Source organism: Crocuta crocuta, unplaced genomic scaffold, assembly GCF_008692635.1.
Source record: "Crocuta crocuta isolate KB4526 unplaced genomic scaffold, BGI_CrCroc_1.0 scaffold205, whole genome shotgun sequence".
Taxonomy (NCBI): Eukaryota; Metazoa; Chordata; class Mammalia; order Carnivora; family Hyaenidae; genus Crocuta; species Crocuta crocuta.
This window is the reverse complement of record NW_027530644.1, coordinates 1,276,081-1,299,142: the sequence shown is the minus strand read 5'-3', so window position 1 is coordinate 1,299,142 and position 23,062 is coordinate 1,276,081. Positions and strand designations below refer to the sequence as shown.

At 35.9% G+C, this 23,062-nt stretch overlaps 1 protein-coding gene across 2 annotated transcripts in view; it reads left to right on the top strand.

Annotated features, from left to right (window-relative positions):
• COL21A1 (collagen type XXI alpha 1 chain) overlaps positions 1-23,062 on the top strand; it is a 180,355-nt gene that overhangs the window by 123,439 nt on the left and 33,854 nt on the right. For both annotated transcript variants that reach the window (XM_077769075.1, XM_077769073.1), the window contains one exon: positions 16,466-16,519. In XM_077769075.1, coding sequence (XP_077625201.1) covers positions 16,466-16,519 — 54 coding nt within the window. The remainder of the gene's footprint in view (positions 1-16,465; positions 16,520-23,062) is intronic.

Genomic DNA, 23,062 nt, shown 5'->3' with positions numbered 1-23,062 from the left:
ACCGTAGATTGGTATGGTGTAGGGACTCAGAAAGAGCACCCAGCATAGGACCTGTCACAGAATGTATTCCATAAGGAATTTGTTTCTCTTGTACATTTTTTGATTGGGGCTTTGCATTAAGATCCCTTTTGTAGCTTAAAAAAAAACACTTTATTGAGGTATGAGTGAGATGCAAAAACTGTACATATTTCATGTATACAACTTGGTGAGTTTGTAGATGAGTATATACTCATAAAACCATCACTGCAGTCAATGCCATAAACACATGTCACCTCCAAAAGTTTCTTCCCTCTCTTTTGATTACTATTATTTTTGTAAAAACAACACTTAACATAAGGTTTGCCCCCTTAGCTAATTTCAAAGTTTTCAATATAGCATTTTTAACTGGGCACTAAGCTGTACAGTAGATTTCTAGGATTTATTCATTTTACATAATCAAAACTTTGTACCCTTTGACCAGTACTTCTCTGTCTCTTTCTTTCTCTATCCCCTGGCAACCACCATTCTATTTTCTGCCTCTATGAGTTTGTTTTAGATTATACATATAAGTGGGATCATACAGTATTTTTCATTGTGTATCTGGCTTATTTTACTAAGCATCGTCTTCTGGGTTCATCCGTATTGTAACAAATGGTACGAATTCTTTCCTTTTTTGAGGATGAACCATATTTTTGTGTCTGTGTTTATATATCTTATCTGTGTCTAGGTATCACATTTTCTTCATTCAGCTAGTGGACATTTAAGTTGCATTATGTCTTGACTATTGTGAATAATGCTGCAGTGGACATGGCATTCCAAATATGTCTTCGAGATCCTTATTTCCATTCCTTTGGATGCATACCCAGAAGGGAGATTGTCCTACCACATGACAGTTACCTTGTTACTGTTTTGTGGAACCTCTGTACTTTTTTCCATAGTGGCTGCATCAGTTTACATTCCCACTAACAGTATACAAGGCTTCCAGTTTCTCCACATCCTTGCCAACACTTGTTACTTTAATTTTAGTTTTTTGATAATAGCCCCTAACAGATTTGAAGTGATATTTCACTGTGGTTTTGATTTGCATTTCCCTGTTGATTCATGATGTTGAGCACTTTTTCATATACTTGGTCGTTTTTGTGTTATTTACCAGAAATGACTATTCAGTTCCTTTGCCCATTTTTAAATATAGAGTGTTAATATTACTGCTGTTGAGGTATAGGGGTTCCTTCTCTATTTTGGACATTAACCCTTTATCAGATATATGGTTTGCAAATATTTTTTCCCATTCTGTGGGTTGCCTTTTTATTTTGTTGATGATTTTCTTTTTTGTGTGGAAGTTTTTTGGTTTGGTGTAATCCTACTTGACTAATTTTGTTTTTGTTGCCTATGCTTTTGGTTCCTGTATCGAACATATATATTTTGGGATTCTTTTTTCTATTTATATAAAAAATGCCATTGGGATTTTTGACTGGGATTGAATTGAATCTGTAAGTCATTTGTGGTAATGGATATTTTAACATTAAAAAATGTTCCAGTCCATGAACTAGAGATGACTTTCATTTATTTTTTTCTTCTTAATTTTCTTTCACTAATGTTTTGTAATTTTTAGTGTATAAGTCTTTCTCCTTCTTGGTTTATTTCAAAGTATTTTATTATTTTTATGCTGTTATTAATATGATTGATTTCTTAATTTCCTTTTTGTATTGTTTGCTGGTAGTGTATAAAAATGCGATTGAGTTTTGTTTGTATGTTGATTTTGTATCCTGCAACCTTACTGGATTTATTAGTTTGAACAGTTTTTTGGTAGTCTTTAGGTTTTCCTATATATGGGATTATGTCATCTACAAACAAAGACAGTTTTACTTCTTCCTTTCCAAATTGGATGTTCTTTTTTTTTTCTTGCCTAATTTCTCTGGCTAATACTTTCAGTACTATGTTGAAAAGAAGTGTCAAGAAAAAGCATCTTTGTTTGTTCCTGATCTTAAAGGAAAAGCTTTCAGTTTTTGTCATTAAGTATGATGTTCACTGTGGGTTTTCCATATATATGTGGTATTTAGTGTATTAAGTTCCTTCTGTACCTGGTTTGTTGAGAGTTTTGATCATGAAATGACGTTGAACTTTGTCAAACGTTTTTTTCTACATTTCTTGAAATGATCATGTGATTTTTATCTTTATTCTGGTAATGTGGTGTGTCTGTGTCACATTGATTTATACTACTATCTTTGCATCCCAGGGATAAGTCTCACGTGGTTATGATGTATAACCCTTTCAATGTGCTTTTGAATTCAGTTTGCTATTATTTGTTGAGGACTTTTGCATGCATCTTCATCAAGGATATTGGCCTGTGGTTTTCTTTCCTTGTGGTGTCCTGTCTGGTATTAGTATCAGGTTAATACTGGCCTCATAAAATGATTTGGAAGTGTTCTCTCTTGTATATCTTAGAAGATTTTAAGAAGGATTCATGTTAGTTATTTAAATGTTTAGTAGAATTTACCTGTGAAGTTTTATGGTCCTGGGACCATAATAATAAATAAAGGACCTGGGTCCTTTATTTATTATGAGATTTTTGATTACTAATTCAGTCTCCTCATTTGTTACTGGTCTGTTCAATCTTTCTCTTTCATCTTATATCAATCTTAGCAGGTTCTATGTTTCTAGGAAGTTATCCATTTCTTTTAGTTTGTTTAATTTGTTGGCATATAATTACTCATAATAGTTCCTTGTACTCTTTTTCATTTCTATAGCATCAGTTTTAATGTCTCCTTTTTTGTTTCTGACTGAGTCTTCTTTCTTTTTTCTTTGTCTAAATAACTAAGGATTTGTCCATATTTTATATCTTTTTAAAAAATCAACTATAGACTTATCTTTATTTATGTATTCTCTGTTTTATTTATTTTTGCTCTAATCTTAATTATGTCCTTTCTCCAGCTAACTTTGTTTGGGCTTAGTTCTTTTTTTTTTTTTTTAATGCCCTTTTAGATATTAATCTAGGTAGCATGTTTGCATATGTATCCATAAGTGTCAACTTTAGTTCAGTTTTTAACAGCTTTATTTATAAATAAACCACAGATTATACAGTTTACCTGTTTAGCATGTTTTTGTAACATAAGTTACAAAAGTTAACTTTGGTTTTAGTATATTTACAGAGTTCTTAAATTGTCCCTTCAGTCTAATTTTAGAATATTTTTATCACCTTAAAAAGAAACCCTATACATATTAGTGGTCACTTCCAGTTTCCTCCCAGCCACTACCCCTCTACTTTCAGCCCTATGCAACCTCTAATCTATTTTCTATCTCTATGGATTTGCCCGTTATAAATATTTCATATGGAATTATACAGTATGTGGCCTTTTGTGGATAACCTCTTTCACTTATCAGAACATTTTCAAAGTTTCTCTATGGTTTGGCCTACCCATACTTTATTCGTTTTTATTGATGATATTTCATTGTATGAATATGTCCTACTTATTCACTCATTGGTTGATGAGTTTGCGTTTAACTTCTTAAGAAACTACCAAACTATTAAACTTCAGTATACTTTTTAGTTTGGAATAATTCTAGATTTACAGGAAAGTTGCAGGTAATAGTATATAGTTCTCTTAGACGTTTTATCCATTTTCTCCTGATGTTAACATATTGCTATGGTACATTTGTCTAAAGTAAGAAATTGATACTGACACAATGCTATAAATTAAACTCCATACTTTATTTGGATTTTATTATTCATATGTCTTTTTTCTGTACCATGATCTAATTGAGGATATACCACATTGTATTGTTTTGTTATGTCTCCTTAGTCGCTTCTAATCAGTGATATTTTATCAGTCTTTTCTTGTTTTTTATGACTGAGAATTTTGAAGAGCTTTGATTAGGTATTTTGTTAGAATTGCACTCAGTGTGGGTTCTTCTGATAGTTTCTTCGTGATTAAACTGTAATTATAAGTTTTTTATCTTTATTATTTATTTTGGAGGGGGAGAGAAAAATAACACAAAGGTGAAGTACCCTTCTCATCATATCAGAGAGCATTGCTACCTATTCATTTGACTGATCATTGATTATATTAACTTTGATCATTTGGTTATGGTAGTATTTGTCATATTTCTTCACTGTGAAGTTACTGCTTTTTTCCTTATATATGCTTTATGGAATTGAGTTACCATGCCCACTTCCTACTCATGATGAGACAGAGGGACTGAGATTAAAATTTCAGCTCAAAAAGGGGAGAGTATGTACATATTTTTACATTTATTAGAGGAGAATTGTGGTTGTAACATCATTGAGTTCTTCCAGTCCATGAACGTGGTATATCATTCCACCTACATGGTCTTTCTTTAATTTGTCTCAGAAATGTTTTGTAGTTTTCAGCGTACAGATCTTGTATGTGATTTTGTAAATTTATACCCAAATATTTTATTTTTTAAATGGTTTTGTGAAAGACTTGTAAAACGTTATTTTCTCTTGCGAGCATATGAAAATAGAATTAGTTTGGTATGTTGATTATATACCCTGGGGTATTGCCAAATTCACTTATTAATTCCTCTAACTTGCTTTGTAAATTTCATAGATCTTTCTGCATAGATGATCAAATTATTTAGAAATAAAGACAGTTTTCTTCCATACTACTTCATATGACTTAAACTTACTTTAATAATTTTATTGCACTATACAGGCCCTCCAATGCAAATTTGATAGAAGTAGTGAGATTGTACATTTCTTGCCTTGTTTCTGATCTTAGTTAGAAAGCTTGAAGTCTTTCACTAGTAAATGTTAGTTGTTTTATATAGAAACTTTTCATCAGGTTGAAGAAATTCCTTTTTATTTGTAGTCTCTTGAGAGTTTTTCTCTTTAATTATGATTAGGCATTGAATTTTGTGAGAAACTTTTTCTGCATTTATTGAGTTGATTTATATTGTTTTCTTCCTTTAGTTCATTAATGTGATCTATAATATTGATTTTTATATATTACACTAACCTTACATTATTGGGATAAGGCCAATTGGTCATCTTATATTACTCCTTTTATATATTGCTGGAGTCAAGTTGGAAGTGTTTTATTAAGGACTTCTGGTTCTACGTTGATGAAAGATATTGGTCAGTAGTTTTCTTGTGATACTTTGGTATGGCTTTGTTATCAAGGTAATACTAGCTTTTCTTTTCTAAAAGAGATTATTTAGAAGTGGTATGATTTCTTCCTTATTTGGTAGAATTTACCAGTGAAATCATCTGGACTTGGGCTTTTTAAGTGTGAGAAAGATTTTAATGACTAATTAAATTCTTTTACTAAATATTGGTATACTTAGTATTTTTTTCTTCTTGGATAAGTTGTGGTAATTTGTGCCTTTCTCTCTCTCCCCCCCTCCAAAATAAATAAACAAACAAACAGTTTTTAATAAATATCTTCTTTTTAGAGAGCAGGAGAGGGGAGGAAGGGGGAAGAGAGAGAGAGAGAGAGAGAGAGAGAGAGAGGAGAAAATATCTTAAGCTCCACAGTCAGCCCAGAGCCCAACAGAGGGCTTGATCCCATAACCCTGGAATCATGAACTTAGGTGAAATCAGGAGTTGGACGCTCCCCAGGCACACCACACATCTTTAAAAACAAACAAAAAAGACTGTTTATTGGTTTGTTTCTCCCTATTTTCCCTTTGCTCATTTGTTTTGTTTCTTAAATTCCACATATGAATGAAATCATATGGTATTTGTTTTGCTCTGACATTTCATGTAGCATTATACTCACCCATGTTGTTGTGAATGGGAGATTTCATTCTTTTTTTCTGGCTGAATAATATTCTGTTGTATGTATATGCCACCTCTTCTGTGTCCATTCGTCTGTAAATGGACACTGGGGCAGCTTTCATTATTTGGCTGTTGTAAATAATGCTACGGTAAACATAGGGGAGCATGTATACTTTTGGATTAGTGATTTTGTACTTTTTCGATAAATACCCAATAGTGCAATTATGGATCATAGCGTAGTTCCATTATTAACTTTTTGAGGAACCGCTTCACTGTTTTCCATAGTGACTATATCATTTGACAGTCCCACCAAAATTGCATGAAGATTCCTTTTTCTTTTAAAAAATTTTTTTAATGTTTGTTTATTTTTGAGAGAGAAAGAACATGAGTTGGGGAGGGGCAGAAAGAGGGGAAGACACAGAATCTGAAGAAAGCTCTAGGCTCTGAGCTGACAGCACAGAGCCTGATGTGAGGCTCAAACTCACAAGCCATGAGATCATGAACCGATCTGAAGTTGGACGCTCAGACTGCTAAGCCACCCAGGAACCCCGAGGTTCTTTTTTCTCTACATCCTCTCCAACACTTGTTTCTTGTGTTTTTTATTTTAGACTCTCTGATAGGTGTGAGGTGATATCTTATTGTAGTTTTGATTTACATTCTCTGGTGATAAATGATGATCAGCATTTTTTACTGTGTTGATATCTGTCATCTTCGAGGAAATGTCTATTCATATCTTCTGTCCATTTTTAAATTAGATTATTTGTTTTTTGGTTGTTGGGTTGTATTAATTCTTTATATATTCTGAGTACTAACTCTCTGTCAGAGATGTCATTTGCAAATATCTTCTCCCATTCAGGAGATTGTCTTTTAGTTTTGTTGATGGTCTGCACAGAAGCTTTTTTATTTTGATTTACTCCCGGTAGTTTATTTTTGCTTTTGTTTTCCTTGACTCAGGAGACATATCTAGAAAAAAAGTTGCTATATGGCTGATGTCAGAGAAATTATTTCCTATGTTCTCTTTTAGGATTTTTATAAATTCAGGTGTCACATTTAGGTACTTAAATCCATTTTGAATTTTTTTTTAAAGTTTATTTTTTTGAGAGAGAGACAGAGACAGAGAGAGAGAGAGAGAGAGAGAGAGAGTGCACAAGCACGGGAGGGGCAGAGAGCGAGAGGGAAAGAATCCCAAGCAGGCTTTACACAATCAGTAGAGAGCCTTATACTGGGGCTTGAACCCATGAACTGTGAGATCATGACCTGTGCCAAAGTCAGAGGCCTAACCAATTGAGCCATCCAGGCGCTACACCATTTTGAATTTATCTTTGTTTTTGGTATAAGCCAGCAGTCCAGTTTCATTCTTTTGCAAGTTGCTGTCCAGTTCTCTCAACACCAGTTGCTGAAGAGATTCTCTTTTTCCCATTGGGTATTCTTTTCTGCTTTGTCAAAAATCTGTTGACCATATAAATGTGGGTTTATTTCTGGGTTTTCTGTTCTATTCCATTGCTCTCTGTGTTTATATTGGTGCATATTCTTGTCCTTTTAATGTAGGACTTTTAACGTTCTTTCATTCTTGATACTTTGTAATAACTTATTGCAGTTACAATTGAATTCATGCACCACAGGGTTTTTCCTCATATCTTCCTTTGTCATATTAGCTTGATCCTTTTTGTGTTGAATAGTTTCTTGATAACTTTCTCTTTCTTCTTACATGGAAATTGGTTAGGTTGAGCATTCTCTCTCTCATAGGGTCAATAATAGTAAACTTCATTCCTGTAGGAAATTAGCCATTCCATCTAGATTTTTTAAAGCACTTGAATAGAATTGTAAATTCTATTTCTGTATGGTTATTAAAAAGTTCTTGGTTTCTGTGATTAATATCCTTTTGTTATTTCTTTGAATATTTGTGCTTTCACTTTCTACTGCTTTTTTGTTTTTTTTGTTTGTTTGTTTTGATTATATGAGATTCCGATGTTTCTTTTACTTTGGTTGGGTTTGTTTTCAGAGAGCCAACATTGTAATTTAATTATTAACGTCATTGACTTTCCATTTCTTGCTTTTGGTGTGTTTTTTGTTTTTTGTTTGTTTTGTTTTAATTCTTGGTTTTTGTTTTGTTATTACATTTATCTATACTACTTCCTTCCTTCTTTTTTCCTATATTTTTCTAAATTTTACACTTGGGAATTGAATGCATTTATTTTCATTCCTTTCTTATTTTTTGCTATCAGTATTTAAATTATACATGTTTTTTGCTTATTGCTTCAACTGTATTCCCTTGATATTAATGTGCAATATTTTCACTAATATTCATTAATTTAAAAATGCTGCTTTTTGGAGGGACACCTGGATGGGTCAGTCACTTACCACTCTGACACTTGATTTCATGTCAGGTCATGATCTCAGTGTCATAAGATCAAACCCCGTGTCAGGCTCTGCGCTGATCCTGAAGCCTCCTTGGGATTCTCTTCCTCTCCCACTGCCCCTCCCCTATTTCAATATTTTTAAGCTATTTTCTGCTCTTTGCCCACCTTTGTTCAAATCTGCAATTAAATATATTCAGTGTTCATCACCAGCCATATTTATCAGTATTCTATAGTCATCATTTTATGAAGCAGTTTATGAAGCTGCTTCTATAATGTATTCCTTAGGAAATGCTTCTGAATATAGTATTCTCTGAATTCTTGTGTTTTAACATGTTTCCTATATTCTTGTTAATTGAGTGACAGTTTGGCTGTCACTGTCTTGCCACTGACATTATAAACTCTTGTCTCACTGCTTTTTACTGTTTGTGGTTGAATATCTTTGAGATGTTGCTCCACTGCTGTCGTGCATGTTGCTGACATCACCTAATTGTCTTTCTTTTGTAAGCGGCTTTGGTTTTTTGGGGTTTTTTTTTGGTATGGCAATCCAGAGGGTTAAAAAAACAACAACAACAAAACAAAAACCTAAAGACAAAACTCCTTTATGTATAAAGTCTAATAGCATAGGATGTCCCAGAATTAAGAATTCCAGGGGTGCCTTAAGTTTCCGACTTTGGCTCAGGTCGTGATCTCACAGTTTGTGAGTTCAAGTCCCGCGTTCGTCTCTGTGCTGACATCTCAGAGCCTGGAACCTACTTCAGATTCTCTGTCTCCCTCTTTCTCTGCCCCTCCCTTGCTCGTGCTCTGTCTCTCTCTCTCAAAAATAATTAACATTAAAAAATTAAGAAAAAAAAAAGAATTCCAGTTGTCCCAGAATCCTTATAATAAGTAGATTCAGGACTTCTTTTCATTTTAGAGTATTCTCTTGGACTACAGTTTTTAAAAATTTTTTTAATGTTTATTCATTTCTTGAGACAGCGGGAAAGTGAAAGAGTGAGAGAATGAGCTGTCAGCGCAGAGCCTGATGCAGGGCTTGAACCCACAAACCGTGAGATCATGACTGAGCCGAAGTCAGATGCTTAACCGACTGAAAGACCCAGATGCACCTCTTGGATTTTAGTTTTACATAGAAGTTCTGTTACAGTATTTTGATTTATATCTTAAGGACTCTAATTTTAGGTGTGGTGTATCTGCTTTGACTCTTTTCTCTCCTTATGACCCTTATTATCTTTTTAAAAGACTCATTTTTATTGGCTACATTTAGTTTTTTTTGTCCCCTCAGCACGTTTAAAAATATTAAATCTATTTTCCCTTGGTTTCGGGCAACTTAGTTGTACTATCTGAGATTATTTTGTCTTGTCAATTTTTTTTACATCTGAAAATGCTCGTATAAAATTAATCCAGGTTATAGCATTTTGTTGCAGGTTTTTTATGTGTGAGGGAAATTTACTGAAATGTTGAGGTTCTCATTTTCTGTATTCATTTAGTAGTTTTGTTTGAATATTGTCTGCAGATTTTCTCAATTTGAAATGTTTTATATATATGCATACCTATAATAATAGGGATATAAAGGTTTGAGTGGCTTAGTAGGCCTCTTATTTCTAGAGCATCTCCTTTTTATGTATAGTGAAGTTAGATTTTTATTTAATTTTTTAATGTATTTTATAATTATTTATTAGAGTGGGGGAGAAGGACAGAGAGAGAGAAGATCCTTTTAAATGTTTATTTATTTTTAGAGGTATAGAGACAGTGTGACCTGGGGGTGGGGGGCAGAGAGAGAGAGGGAGGGAGACAGGATCTGAAGCAGGCTTTGCATTGTCAGCAGCAAGCCTGATGTGGAGCTCGAACTCATAAACCATGAAATCATGAACTGAGCTGAAGTTGGACATTCAACAGACTGAGACCCCTACATGTGCATTTAATCAATAGAATTAATTATTGGGATGGGTTAAGTATTCCCTCTGTTGGAGAGGTGGAGAAGTGAGAAGTATATGTGTTCACTTAAGATTACTATGGCATATTTAAGAGTAGATGTCCAGCAAGTAGTTAAATCCTGATAAGGACCTCTGTCTCATTTGCAGAGGGGAAGGAATAGGAGAGTGAACAGAATTGGAAGGGACTAACTTAGGTTGTAGGAAAGACACCTTTTCACTATAAAAAAAGGAAGGAAGGAAGACAGAAAGACATGGAGGAAGGAAGAAGGAGGGGGAAGAAGAGAAGGAGAAAAAGAATGGGTAGATGTAAATTAAGGGTAGTTTGTTGGTTTGGTGGCAAGATGTTTGACTTCTGTTTCCTCTAAGGAAGTGTAAATTGTTCACCTGTTGAGAGATGGAAAAGGTAGTTTCTGTTGATTGGAGAACTTTTTACTTAGCTCTGTGGAAAATGTGGTACAGAGGAGATGAAGAAAATACAGAAGCTGCACTGAAGTGTAGTTGAAGCTGGAAGTTACCATCTGTGTGGTGGTGGTACTATTTTTCCCTCCCATTGCTATACTTGGAAGCCCAAGAGTGGGTCTGAGGAGGCTTTCAGTTTGATTTACTCAATATTGAGGTTTGCATAAGCAAGCGCAGTGGATGAGCAGTGAGGCAAAGGGTTAAGAATATCAGCAGTTGAAATACTGAAAAAATGGTGTCGAAACTGGATATGGAGAGAAGTGAACACAGGACCGGACACATGATAACAGACACAATTTATTGGATACTTCCTACATGCCTGGCTCTTGCCCCAGCAGTCTATATGCATTCTCCCATTAATCTCATAAGTCATTGAACTGTAAGTAACAAAAAAAATTATCCTCCTAGAGATGAGGAAACTAAAGAATGGGGAGATTAATAACTTGTCTAAGATCATGTAGCCATAATTTAATAACAACTGAAAATTTCTATCACCAAATTGCTGAAAAATCGTATTATAGCTGAATAATCTTTCTCAAATACAGGAAATGATGATGGAACTATGGACTCTACTGTTTTTGTGGCACTTAGCTAGATTAAAATATTGACCATCTTTTTAAAAATTCTCATTTTTCTAAATGATAATGCTAAACCATAGTAGTACAAATATGAAAATACCATATTATTTGAAAAAATGGAGCATAAAACAAATTGTAAGATAAAGGATTGTTGAATCCCCAACTTTTTGGTAACAATGGAATAGCAAACTTTGATGAACCTTCCCTTCTGTGTCTCAAGATGGGCGAGGTACTTTCACAAAGCCTCTTATCTTATTTTCTTAAAAAAGGATTCTTGGGAATTGGGGAGTATTAATGTCGCTTAGACAGTATGGTCAGATTAAGACAGATTAATTAATGTACCTAGAAGTCCAGTTAGTTACATGGAAGAACTAGAATTCCAGGCCAAGTTTGTGTGATTCCCGTCTATGCAGGATGGGTCCCAAACTTCTTGTCTATTTATTTAGTAAGCCAGGAGAAGCTTCCCTAGTTTTATATCTTTAGTGTATCCTTCGGTATGCTAGGGATTTGTTTACAAACTAAGAATAAACCATGTAGTAAGATCAAAGTATTTAATAACAAAGTAAGCAACTATTTCAATATTAAATTATATTTTCATGGTCACACACCTGATTTTGAGGGTTGCTATGGCCACAAACTAAATTATACTCCATTCTTTTAATTTTTTGTGGGTAAGTACCAGTGACCACAGCACGAAAGGAAATACACATGCAATGCATGTTTTACATATCTGCTTTTGGTTAAGTTTCCTTCTTAAAAACAGCTGCTTTTTGTGGAATAAATCATCTTTGACATTTGCTGTAGAAATTGGATTTAGGAATAATGTTTAGCACAACGTCTTTTCAGCTATTTCATATCAAGAAAGAAGTTAATAATAGAACAGCAAAATGATAGAACAGAGCTAGGGGTGTGCTATATGCCTTTTTCCACCAGCCAAACAAATTAGCATGTGCCAGGTTGTCCATGTCATGAAAGCAATCAAATAATCAGGTTATGTTACAAAAGTGCACTTCACAGGTTAGTTGTGTACTGCATTTAATTATTTTATGGAAAATGACCCCAAAGAAATCATCCTTCATCTCCCAATGAAACATTATTCAGAGAATCGAGAGGATACTTCTAGGTAAAGATTATTTGCCACCGTCTTGTGATAACCAAACTCTGTAATTTCAAAACAGCCAGTGCTATAGGGCTATCCATAAATGTTTCTCCCCATTTCCTTTAACTTCTTGGAATCAAGTCTTTAAGAATAAATAATCCAGTCCTTGATATGCTTTAGTTGTTTGTAAAGAAGGGGACATAAAGCCTTATATATTGTCTTACGTTCTGTTCAGCACAATTCTAAATATTCTAGGTGATAAAACACTCATGTAGATACGTTTTTTGCCTTCAAAGAATTTACAGCTCAGGAAAACAATGCCTACATAAACAAGATACCTGTTGAACAGCTTAGCCATCATATAACTCAGTGCCAAGTGTAAAACTGTACAGTGTCATTATAGTTCACAAAGAGAGGTGTTGGTAAGAACAGGAAGGATGTGTAAGTCTTTTGAGATCTGGGCTACAGCAGCGGTCCCAAAGGCCACCGTCCACTACTTTCTGGGAACTTGTTGTAAATGCCAGTTCCTGACATCTGCCCCACACCTATTGAATGAGAAACTCTGGGGGGGGAGTCCACAATTGGCAGTCTAACAAATTCTCCAGGAGATTCTGATGCAGCTAGTATTAAAATCACTGCTGTAGATGATAAAGAATAGTGCTATTTTGTTCATATGATGATGTATCATTATGTTTAAGAGGTAGGAATAAAAATAAAATAAATCCTCAAATAATTTGGAGACTTAATTATTGATAATACTTGATGATGATTAGCTTTAAAAACACCTTCTGCTAATTGGAATAAAATAACAAGATTGTGTCTTCAGAGAAGTAAAAGGAGACAGATTTTTGTCAGCCGAAGTAGTCATGTAATTCCAGATTACTTGTTTCTACTATTTGACAACTGCCCTCCTCCCTTTATATAGAAGATCTAAACTACAGATTTGCTTAGCAAGTCACATAGGACAGTACCTGGAGATATGGGAAGGTAAGTGGCTTACTGACTTAAAGATATGCCTTGGCCCTCACATCCTCAGAGTCAGCTGGATGTGTTAACACTGAATGCTGGGCTCCACCATCCAGAGTTTCTGATTTGTTGGGTCTGAAATTCTGTACTTCGAAGTTCCCACATGAAGTGAGGCTGAGCTGGCTGATGTGGGGGGTGAATCGCCCTGTTAATCCGAATGTTGAGTTTAGATATAGTCATTGCTGTATTTCCCTGTTGTATTAGGCCCTTTTCTTTAATTTTTCAGACTTTTAAACTCAGTGGATCCTGTATATATTTTTGTTTCTCTGATATTTTCATAAGCTTTTCTGTAGAACCACGACGTCAGCAGCGCTTCCCCTCCCAATGTGGTTACTTTACAGAAAACATCATTCTTTGCTCTCTCTGTTGTCAGCTGTCAGCTGGTGTTTGTAAATAAAATTGGAACAGATGAAATATTTGGCTTTCGCTGTGCTTATGAAATGCAAGAATTCATAAAAGTGGGAGAACGCTGTTTTTATAATGTGAGATGGTTGAATTATTTTTTTAAGTGCTGATTATGTTAGCCAGGTTTTATTGGTTCTTCCTTCTGTGGTTCATTTCCTCCAGTTTTGGGAAATTCATTAGAATATGAAACTCTGGGAAACAATGTTGGCATATGCATCGGTACATGTCTTCTGAGACTCACCCTTAGACCTGTTTCTACTCAGGCATTTGAAGTATTTACAAGAAAAATGCTTTTGTTTTACTTTCCTGCTCTCATGTAGAATGAAATGTTTTCTCTGGTATGAAGCAAAGTGTGGCACAATTGCAGAGAACTTGGCTTGTTATGATGCAACACTTGGCTGAACAGAAAACAAAATCATGGCTCTTAATGGCTGTAAGGTTTCAGAAAGCCTAAATGTTTGAGGGTGTGTCCATCTGTGTCTGTGTGTGTATTTTAGGAGGCCTCTCTCCCATGCCCCTTATATGTCTCTCATCCGTATAATAGCTGTGTTCATCTGTAAATATGATATATTTTAGGAATAAATGTAGATACTATTTATAAGCAGAGTGTCATACTCTTTTGTATACACTGGCATTTTGGGGAAAACTTTGAGGATGCTAAAAGGTGGATATAAAGTAAGATCCTTAAATAATTTGAACATAGTAATTTAAAGGTATATAATTGAAAACTAGGATAGTTTGTATAGCTATCTAAAAATAAGCATTTTAAACATCTAAAATGTTTAATTTAAATAGGTAGATATTCTTGGGCAGCTAGGTGGCTCAGTTGGTTAAGTGTTCGACTTCAGCCCAGGTAATGATCTCATAGTTCATGGGTTCAAGCCCCTCATTGGGCTCTGTGCTGACAGCTCAGAGCCTGGAACCTGCTTCAGCTTTTGTCTCCCCCTCTCTCTGCTCCTCCCCAGCTCACTCTCTGTATCTCTCAAAAATAAATAAACATCAAAAATTTTTTTTTAAATAGGTAGATAATAAATGAAAGTGGCAAATAATTTCAAATAATAACCTATAAATAATTCCATTTAATGAAAGCTCTGTTTTTGTTTTAAAATGCAACTGTTGCTTGCAAGGTCAAATTAGAATGATCAATTCTTATAGATCCAAGAGAATGTTCCAATCCACTGGGTCCAATTCAACAGAATGATCAATTTTAAAGTAAAAGGGAAAATAAAACCAAATATGGAAGGATTGATATAATCCTTGGTCACATTTACTTTGGTGATAAGAATAATGTCCTACTCTTCTAAGAGGTATACTTCTATATAGTACCAGAGGTATTTTATAAATTAACTCAATATCTGCTGCCATATATATATTTGGTATTTATATAGTCACTTTATGAATTTCAGAATAAGTTATTTGATGTCACGAAGAGTTAAAATCCATGATCTAGAAGTGATTTTTAAATTGCACTTCTATTTTATGTAATCCCTTTTTTAAATTTTATTTTTCTTATTGAGTATTAGAAGGTTTTAAAATTCTGGATACTAATTTGCTACCCCTTGGTTATTGCATGCATTGTATGCAAATATATTATTCTAATCTGTAGTCTATCTTTTGACTTTTAAAATATCTTTTGGCCAGCACTTATATTTTAAATTAATCCAATAATCAAATTTATTATGATTTGTTTTATTACATTTTAGTTTAAAAATTCTTCTCTGCCCTGAAATTTTAAATGTGGTTTCTTAATTTCTTTTAAAATTCCTTTTCAAATATTTAAAGTTCTGTTTTTCATATCTTTGTCTTAATTTCGTCTGTGTGTGTGTGTGCATATGTGATTATTCAATTTTATTTTTTTTAAATGATACTTAATAGTCCAAGTACCATTTGCTGCAATTACAATTCAGTTCCAGATACTGAACTTATTGAAGGCAGTTTTGAGGCTGCTTTTTCTACCGATTTTTTCTCTCTTTGTGGGTCAGGGCTGCACACTCTTAACTCCCATAGCTGGATAAGCATTCAGGAGCAGATTCATTTCACCCTCTTGGTATCTTTCTAGATTGTCTATATTTTGGTAATTCATTCTTCTATTTAAATCCTATATTGAGGTGCCTGGGTGGTTGAGTCAGTTAAGCGTCTGACTTCAGCTCAGGTCATGATCTCACACTTTGTGGGTTTGAGCCCCACGTCGGGCTCTGTGCTGACAGCTCCGAGTCTGGAGCCTGCTTCAGATTCTGTGTCTCCCTCTCTCCCTGGCCCTCCCCTGCTCACGCGCGCGCTCTCTCTCTCTCTCGCTCTCTCAGAAATAAATAAAACGTTAAGCATTTAAAAAAATCCTATAATTGTTTTGCCAAATTACAGTAAAAATCTCCTTGGGATTTCTATTGAAATTCCTTTAAATTTTGATTAATTTGGAGACCTCTAACATCTTTATGCTATGAAGACTTTATAGCTTCAAGACTGTGAATCAGTTTTTCTATCCACAAAGAGGATATATATCTCCTTTTATTTAGGCTTTTTACCTAATCTGTTAATAGAAATCTGTCATTATACATTAAGAAATCCTGTATTCTTGTTAGAATTTTTCTTAGTCAAAGTTTTGTTTGCTGTTTTGTTATTATTTATTTAACTTAGTTTTTAATTGAAATATCATTGACATACAGTGTTACAGATAGTTTCAGGTGTACAACATAGTGATTCAACAACTCTGTATATTAGGCTATACTCACCATTAGTTTAGTTGCTTTCTGTCACCATACAGCATTATTAATAATCTAGAAGTGTTTTTTATGTTTGTTTCTAACGTGCTTTAATATTCACAGTTACATATTATTGTTCTATAAGCATGCCTGAAAATGCCTTTGTCTATCTTTTTTTTTTATCTTTAAAAGGGAGAAGTAGGACCTCCAGGCGCTCCAGGTCAGGATGGATCGCGGGGAGAGCCTGTAAGTACGTTCTTAACTCTCTTCCAAAGGATGAGTTTCTTTTCCTGTCATGAAACCCTTTGACTAAGTACTCCTGTCGGATGCCCTGTTCTTGTTCAGTGACTTTCAGTCTGAGATGTTGTGACAGCTCTTTATGGAACGTTGTCAATTATTGAACTATTTAATCCTTTTTTACAAAACAGGAAGAATGTTGGCAGCAGACCGTTCATGTGCTGTATGAATTATGATCACGGGCACTCGCGCTTACACAAACAAATGGTTGATACGAACAACAGGGTCTGTTGCTGAGACTTTAGTCAATGTCACTTTGTCACTGGTTCATTGTTTTGTAGTCTGCTCTCTGGGATCATGCATTCAATAAGAACTGGGGTAAGAAAACATCTGATGGAGAAAGTATTGGATATGAATCCTGGATATATGTGTTGTTAGCAAGTGTGCCAGAAGACTCCACTTCACTTACAATTTCCCCCACCTTTTATTCCCACAATTCCCAGCCAACATTGGCCAACATTGAAAAAAATTTTTAACAAAAAAAATTTTAATTTTTTTTTTTTTTTTTGAGAGAGACAGAACGCAAGTGGGGGACAGGCAGAGAGAGAGGGAGACACAGAATCCGAAGCAGACTCCAGGCTTTGAGTTGTCAGCACAGAGCACAACGCAGGGCTCAAGCCCACAGTGAGATCATGACCTGAGCCAAGGTCAGACGCTTCATGGACTGAGCCACACAAGTGCCCATTGGCCAACATTTACATATCAGAAGGTCTCATTTTATTCATCAAGGTTACTTATCCTTAGGGAATTTGCAGTTTGGGGAATAACTAGGTTAAGAAATTTTAAAAATTGCCAAGATATATTGTAGTTTGTCACTGTGTGTTCAGGTGAGCTCTCCAAATCTTAATACCAGACAGAGGAGGGAGAGAGGAATCACCAAAGCTGGATGGATTGAACTCCTCTTAGGATCCCTCAGTCAAATTCTGAGAACAAATTGATTAAGTTCTCATCTTGTGTATTATAAGGCATTGGGACAAGTTCTGTATGCAACTACTGCCTTCAAGGAGCTTATAATCTACTAAAAAAATGTAAATCATTGCCAACCTGCAGCAGTTTTTAGTAATTCCCAAGTAGGGATATAACATGGAATCTGAAAGCCAGGTTAAAGATAGTTTCTGCCGCGCTCCACCTGTGGAAGCTTGAATAAATCAGTTTGCCTCTCTAAAACTTTTCTCCTTACCTTTAAAGTGTACATACTTAACAATACCTACTTCAGTGTGTTGTTGGGAGGCTTACATAGGAAACATGAAAAAAATTGTGAAAACATGGCACAAATGCGTGGAGTTATCCCAAGTGCCGCCAAAGCAGTAAGGGAATTTTGTATCATGAAGTGATCGAGAAATACTTACTGAGGGTTTAGGGCTAGATTTGATCTTAAAAGGGTGACTGGGAAAGAAAGGAAGACAAGAGGGAGAAAGAATATGAGTGAAGACACACAGGCAGAATGGTTAAGTGTGTACCCAAGAAATTATGAAATGTTTTTCTTAAATAAATGTTTGTTTGTTGAGAAAAAATAAACAAAGGGGGGGGAGAGAGAGAGAGAGAGAAAGAGAGAAAGAGAAAGAAAGAGAAAGAGAAAGAGAAAGAATCCCAAGCAGGCTTCATGGTGTCAGTGCGGAGCCATGCAGGTCTCAATCTCAGGAACTATGAGATAGTGACCTGAGCAGAAACCAAGAGTGGATGCTTAACTGGCTGAGCCACCCATGTACCCCATGATGACTTGATCTTAATGAGGCCCTGAGGCTGCACTGATAGGTCCTTACTGGGTGGTAGGAAGTGAAGTTGGGAATTTAGATAGAACCATAATATGGAGATCCTCAACTCCAGTTCAGAAAGTAAACTGTTTTCGCTTGCCATGGAAGTGAAGAATTCTAAGACTTGGTAACTGGATATGAGACTGGGTATGTTTATTTGCTCTTATTTTAGAAAGAATATAAAGTGTGTGTGTGTGTGCGCGTGCATGCGTGCACATATGCATGCATGTACATGAACACAGGGACAGGGAAGGGAAGACAGGTGAGAGAGAAAGTTCAGAAGAGAAGAGGGAAATAAGAGACAACTGAAATGAAAACCAGGTTATAATTGGAGTTGATTGTGTTCTAAGTCTTTGAGTCAGTTATTTGGAATTTGTGACTCTTTACCCCCAGAAACAATGTTAGAAAGGGAAGACTGACCAAGTCTAAACCTGAACTATAGTGCAATGTGAGCAGCATATATTTACTTTAAAAATAATACTATTGGGATCTTGTTAATTGAACCAGATAGAATAAGTAGGAAGTTAGGAGCCCTCAGGGGCTGTTTTCCTCTCCCAAGGATGCCTGTTCTGTATAGCAGCCAGAAGCAGATGCCCACTTGTATTTTCTTCTGCCCTGCCTGCTCCCACTGTGTGAAAGATTTACCTTTGTCTAGAACTTTTGCACTAGGGTAAAATTCCATCCTAGGCAGCATGGCCCTTTCGATTTAAACCTTTTCTTTCCTTGCTCCCTTCCTACATTCACTGCGTTCCCAGAATGTGTAAGGCACTGGTTTTAGTGAGACAAACGTGTGGACTGCCCACGGAGCTGTACAAACTCACAGGAGAGATCGACAGTAAAGGGATAAAGAAACAAAAGCCAATTACAAAGTTCTGAGAAAGGCCAGCAAGGTGCGGGGACAGGTAACCATGGTAGTGGGACAGTGGAAGTATTTGGAATGTAATGTCTTCTAAACCATCCGCGTAGAAGACTGGGAGTTACCAGGAGAAACTCTTCGGACCCTCTCCACTTCTGTCCCACCAGATCAGGGAAGGCAAGAACGGCAGTCCCTCGCCCCTTCTCTTCCTCTGTTTCTCTTTCCTGCCAGCCGCTGGAGAGGAAGCCAGGTTTCCCATGCCAGAAGCCATATTCTTTGAGGAAAGTAATCAATAGAGTAAGCATCTAAAATTGGCCCACATTTTCCAGATAGAATTCTCCTGATCCATATTATTTTACAATAAAGAATGTAATTACAAATTATTCCCTTCCTTTGGCCATTAGTGAAAACTTGGTTGTTAGAAGTAACATCCTGGGATGATTGATCTTTACCATTTGTGGAAAAAGCTTTGAAAACTGGAGAAAATGGAAGTTTTTATATTTAGTAATGTAAAGAAATGAATAGTCCTCCATTGCATGTGGATGCTGGTTGTAAGTATTTATAATGAATGATTTGGACCCACTAAAAAGGATATGTTCACTTTATTTGTTTAATAATGTGGCAGCCAAAAAAATTAATGGAGCTTAAGTTAGAAGGACAGAAGCTCTTAAAAAAAAAAGCTTTAAAGCTAATTAAACACAGCGTATAGCAGCCAGAGGATGATTCATTCATGTCAGCAGATTGATAAATATGAATCCTAACTCCTGGAATTCAAATTGAGGACAAGGGCCTATTTTTTAATTAATTAAAAAGTTAATTTTTTCAATTAAAAAATTTTTAATATGTATTTTTGAGAGAGAGAGAGAGAGAGAGATTGTGAGTGGGAGACAGGTAGAGAGAGAGAGGGAGACACAGGATCCAAAGCAGGCTCCAGGCTCTGAGCTGTCAACACAGAACCCAAAGCTGGGCTTGAACTTGCGAACTGTAAGGTCACGACCTGAGCTGACGTGGGATGCTTCACCGATTTAGCTACCCAGGCGCCCCAAATTCAGAAGTTTTAGAGAGATGACTGTGACGGCAGAAAAGGGAATGGATAAAAGTGAGCTGACATAGAGGACAGAGCCTGGAAGCAGTCTAACTGGGCTCTGTCCCAGTTACAACTAGGGCAGGAACATTCAAAGTGGGGAACAGTGGGGTGTGACTGGTTTGACATGAACTGAAAGGGGAACCAGCGGGATTCTAGGATCAGTTGGATGTGTCACTTAATGATGAAAAAGGATGACTCTCAAAGTCCTACTGCATGGGTGATAGCACAGGAAGAGCAAGCAATAAACAGGAAAGAGCAAGAAGAATCACTTTGTGCTGCGGGAAATAATCCTATGATATTTTTAAATGGGACATAGCTGGATAATAACAAAGACATTATAGTGGCCTGTGCTTTGGGTAATGAGAAAAGAATAGACATGTACAAATGGAGACTAATACAATTCCAATAAGGAATAGTGGGTCAGATTCAAGGAAATTATAGACGAATTTTGTCAATACTAGGGTGTAGTAGGTTGAAAAATGCCCCCGCAAGATAATCAGACCCTCTCATGCCTGAAACCTGTAACTGTTATCTTACTTGAATAAAGGGTCTTTGAATATGTGATTAAACCAGGATATGGTGATGGGGAAATTATCTTGGACTGGCTGAGGCGTGGCTGATCCAAGTTGAAAGGCCCTCAGAGCAGAACTGAAGTTTCTCAGAGGCAGTGGTGAGAACGTGATGGCTGAGGCTGGAGCAATGCAGCCGCAAGTCAAGGAATGCTAGCGGCTCCCAGAAGTTGGAAGAGACGAGGGATGGATTCTCCCCTAGAGCCTCTGGGGGGAGCGCTACCCTATCAAGCTCTGGACTTCAGACTCTGGCCTCCAGAAATGTGAGAGAATAAAGTTCTGTTGTTTCAAATGACCAAGTTTGTGGTGATTTTTTTTACAGCAGCCACAGCAAAGTAGCACATGGGGCTTGTCATCTATTCATTGTGGAATGGACCCATGTCAAAAGGCACATGAGCACATACTGATATCTGTCACACACTTGGTAGCACGTATATTGGTCAAAACCATTTGGGATTAAAGCAAGGAGGTGAACAAGTTTCAGTGACAGTTTGGTGAAAAGCAAGGCTCCTCAGCCACTGATGTCTTCTGACTCGGAAATTTTGCTGAGTTTTCAAGTGTTTTTAAAACCTTAATTCATCCACTTCTCATTTTTCTACATTTTTGCGTCATTCAGTTTGGTAACTTTTAGCCCATAGGTTTTGCACAGTTGGAACAGTTTAAATGTCTGATACTTAATACATTATGTATAGAAACTGTATAAAATGTATATGCATTTAAACATAGTTTTAAAAATGTGATATTATATGAATGTGTATGTAAACACATGATTTTATCCTGTTTTGGTTGCTTTGCTTATTTTTCCCCAGGTTGCTTTTTGATGTCTGTTATGTTACATTTTTGTTTATCTGTATTTTATTTTCTCCCCAGAGCATCCATTGTTTTTGTAACATATTATAAAAAAATTAAGGCCTGGATTTTGAGTGTTTTACAGTGTTTCTTTTCCTTTTTTTTTTTTTTTTAAATATGTTAATGTTGTTAGATGACATTTTCATTTTTGTGCCAAGGAATAGAGAACAATCAGATTGTTTCAAGGAATCCTCATGTGTTCTCAAAAATTCCTCTTATTTTATCTTGGGCAGTTATGTGGATTGGATGACAGGGGACCAGCACACCAAATTCACTTAGTTGAAAAACAAAAACTGGAAACATTCATATTTGACCAAATGAACTTTTAGGCCAAATTATCATGTTGACCAGCTACTTTGCCATGGCCAGTTGTTGCTGGCCACATGATCTGTGGCATCAACATTTTTACTGGTTCTTGGTTATCACTATTCTTATCCTGGTGCTCAATCCTGATGACATGCTGTGTTTAGGGTAACATTTTTCCTCAGATGGTCTGAGCCGTTTGCTCACTAGTTCTCTCCTGATCAGCCAGCCCCTTGTGGCTCATGGTGAAGATATGTAGGCAGGGCCTGGATTCTACTCTTTGATCCAAGATCCCTGGAACTTCATGAGCATGAGAGAAAGGATGACACACTTTCTGGAGCTATGGAGGTGAGCACACGTTTCTAAAATAAGGATGTGTTCAGCCTTTTTTATTCTGGAAATGTTCGGTATATCATTTTTCTAGGAATGAAGATGTGGCGTTCACTGTACTATATTTGAGGACATTGGCTCATAGAGGTTTTTGTTTCCTTTTCTCATATCTTTCAAATATTTGCTAAATCCCATGTTGTGCTTGTGTGTATGGTGTAGTGTTACCTGCTGAACTGGTCCACGTCATCATGCACTTAAGAGGCAAGTAGGTGTTTTGTTTAATTGCCTTTTTTCTGGTGTGGTCATTTGACTTGTCATTTTTCTGGTTATAAACCAGAGACATCCATAAAATTCTTGGGGGAAAGTTAATGTTGAAAGGCTATGGTGATTTCCCATGTGGAATGATTCACTTTATTATATTAGCAATGTGGAGGTATCTTTATTTACCTACGTGACTGTATTTTTTATTTATATTGAGAAACAAGGTTAAGGGAAAAACCCAAGTTCTGTTTTTGTTCCAATTTGATTTGCACAGATCTTCTGTACAGATTTGTAACATTTTTTTCCCACTCTTCTTTCAGGCACCAGGAGTGGCACATCCTTGCTGTATGTTGAATGAAACAAGCTTAACCCAATGTTTCCTGAGAATTTCACACGGCATTTCTTAGTATGAAGGCAGCTCACATTTAACAACTTACGATATTTGAAAAATTGAATTGCATTTATTATTGTAATAATCCCCTG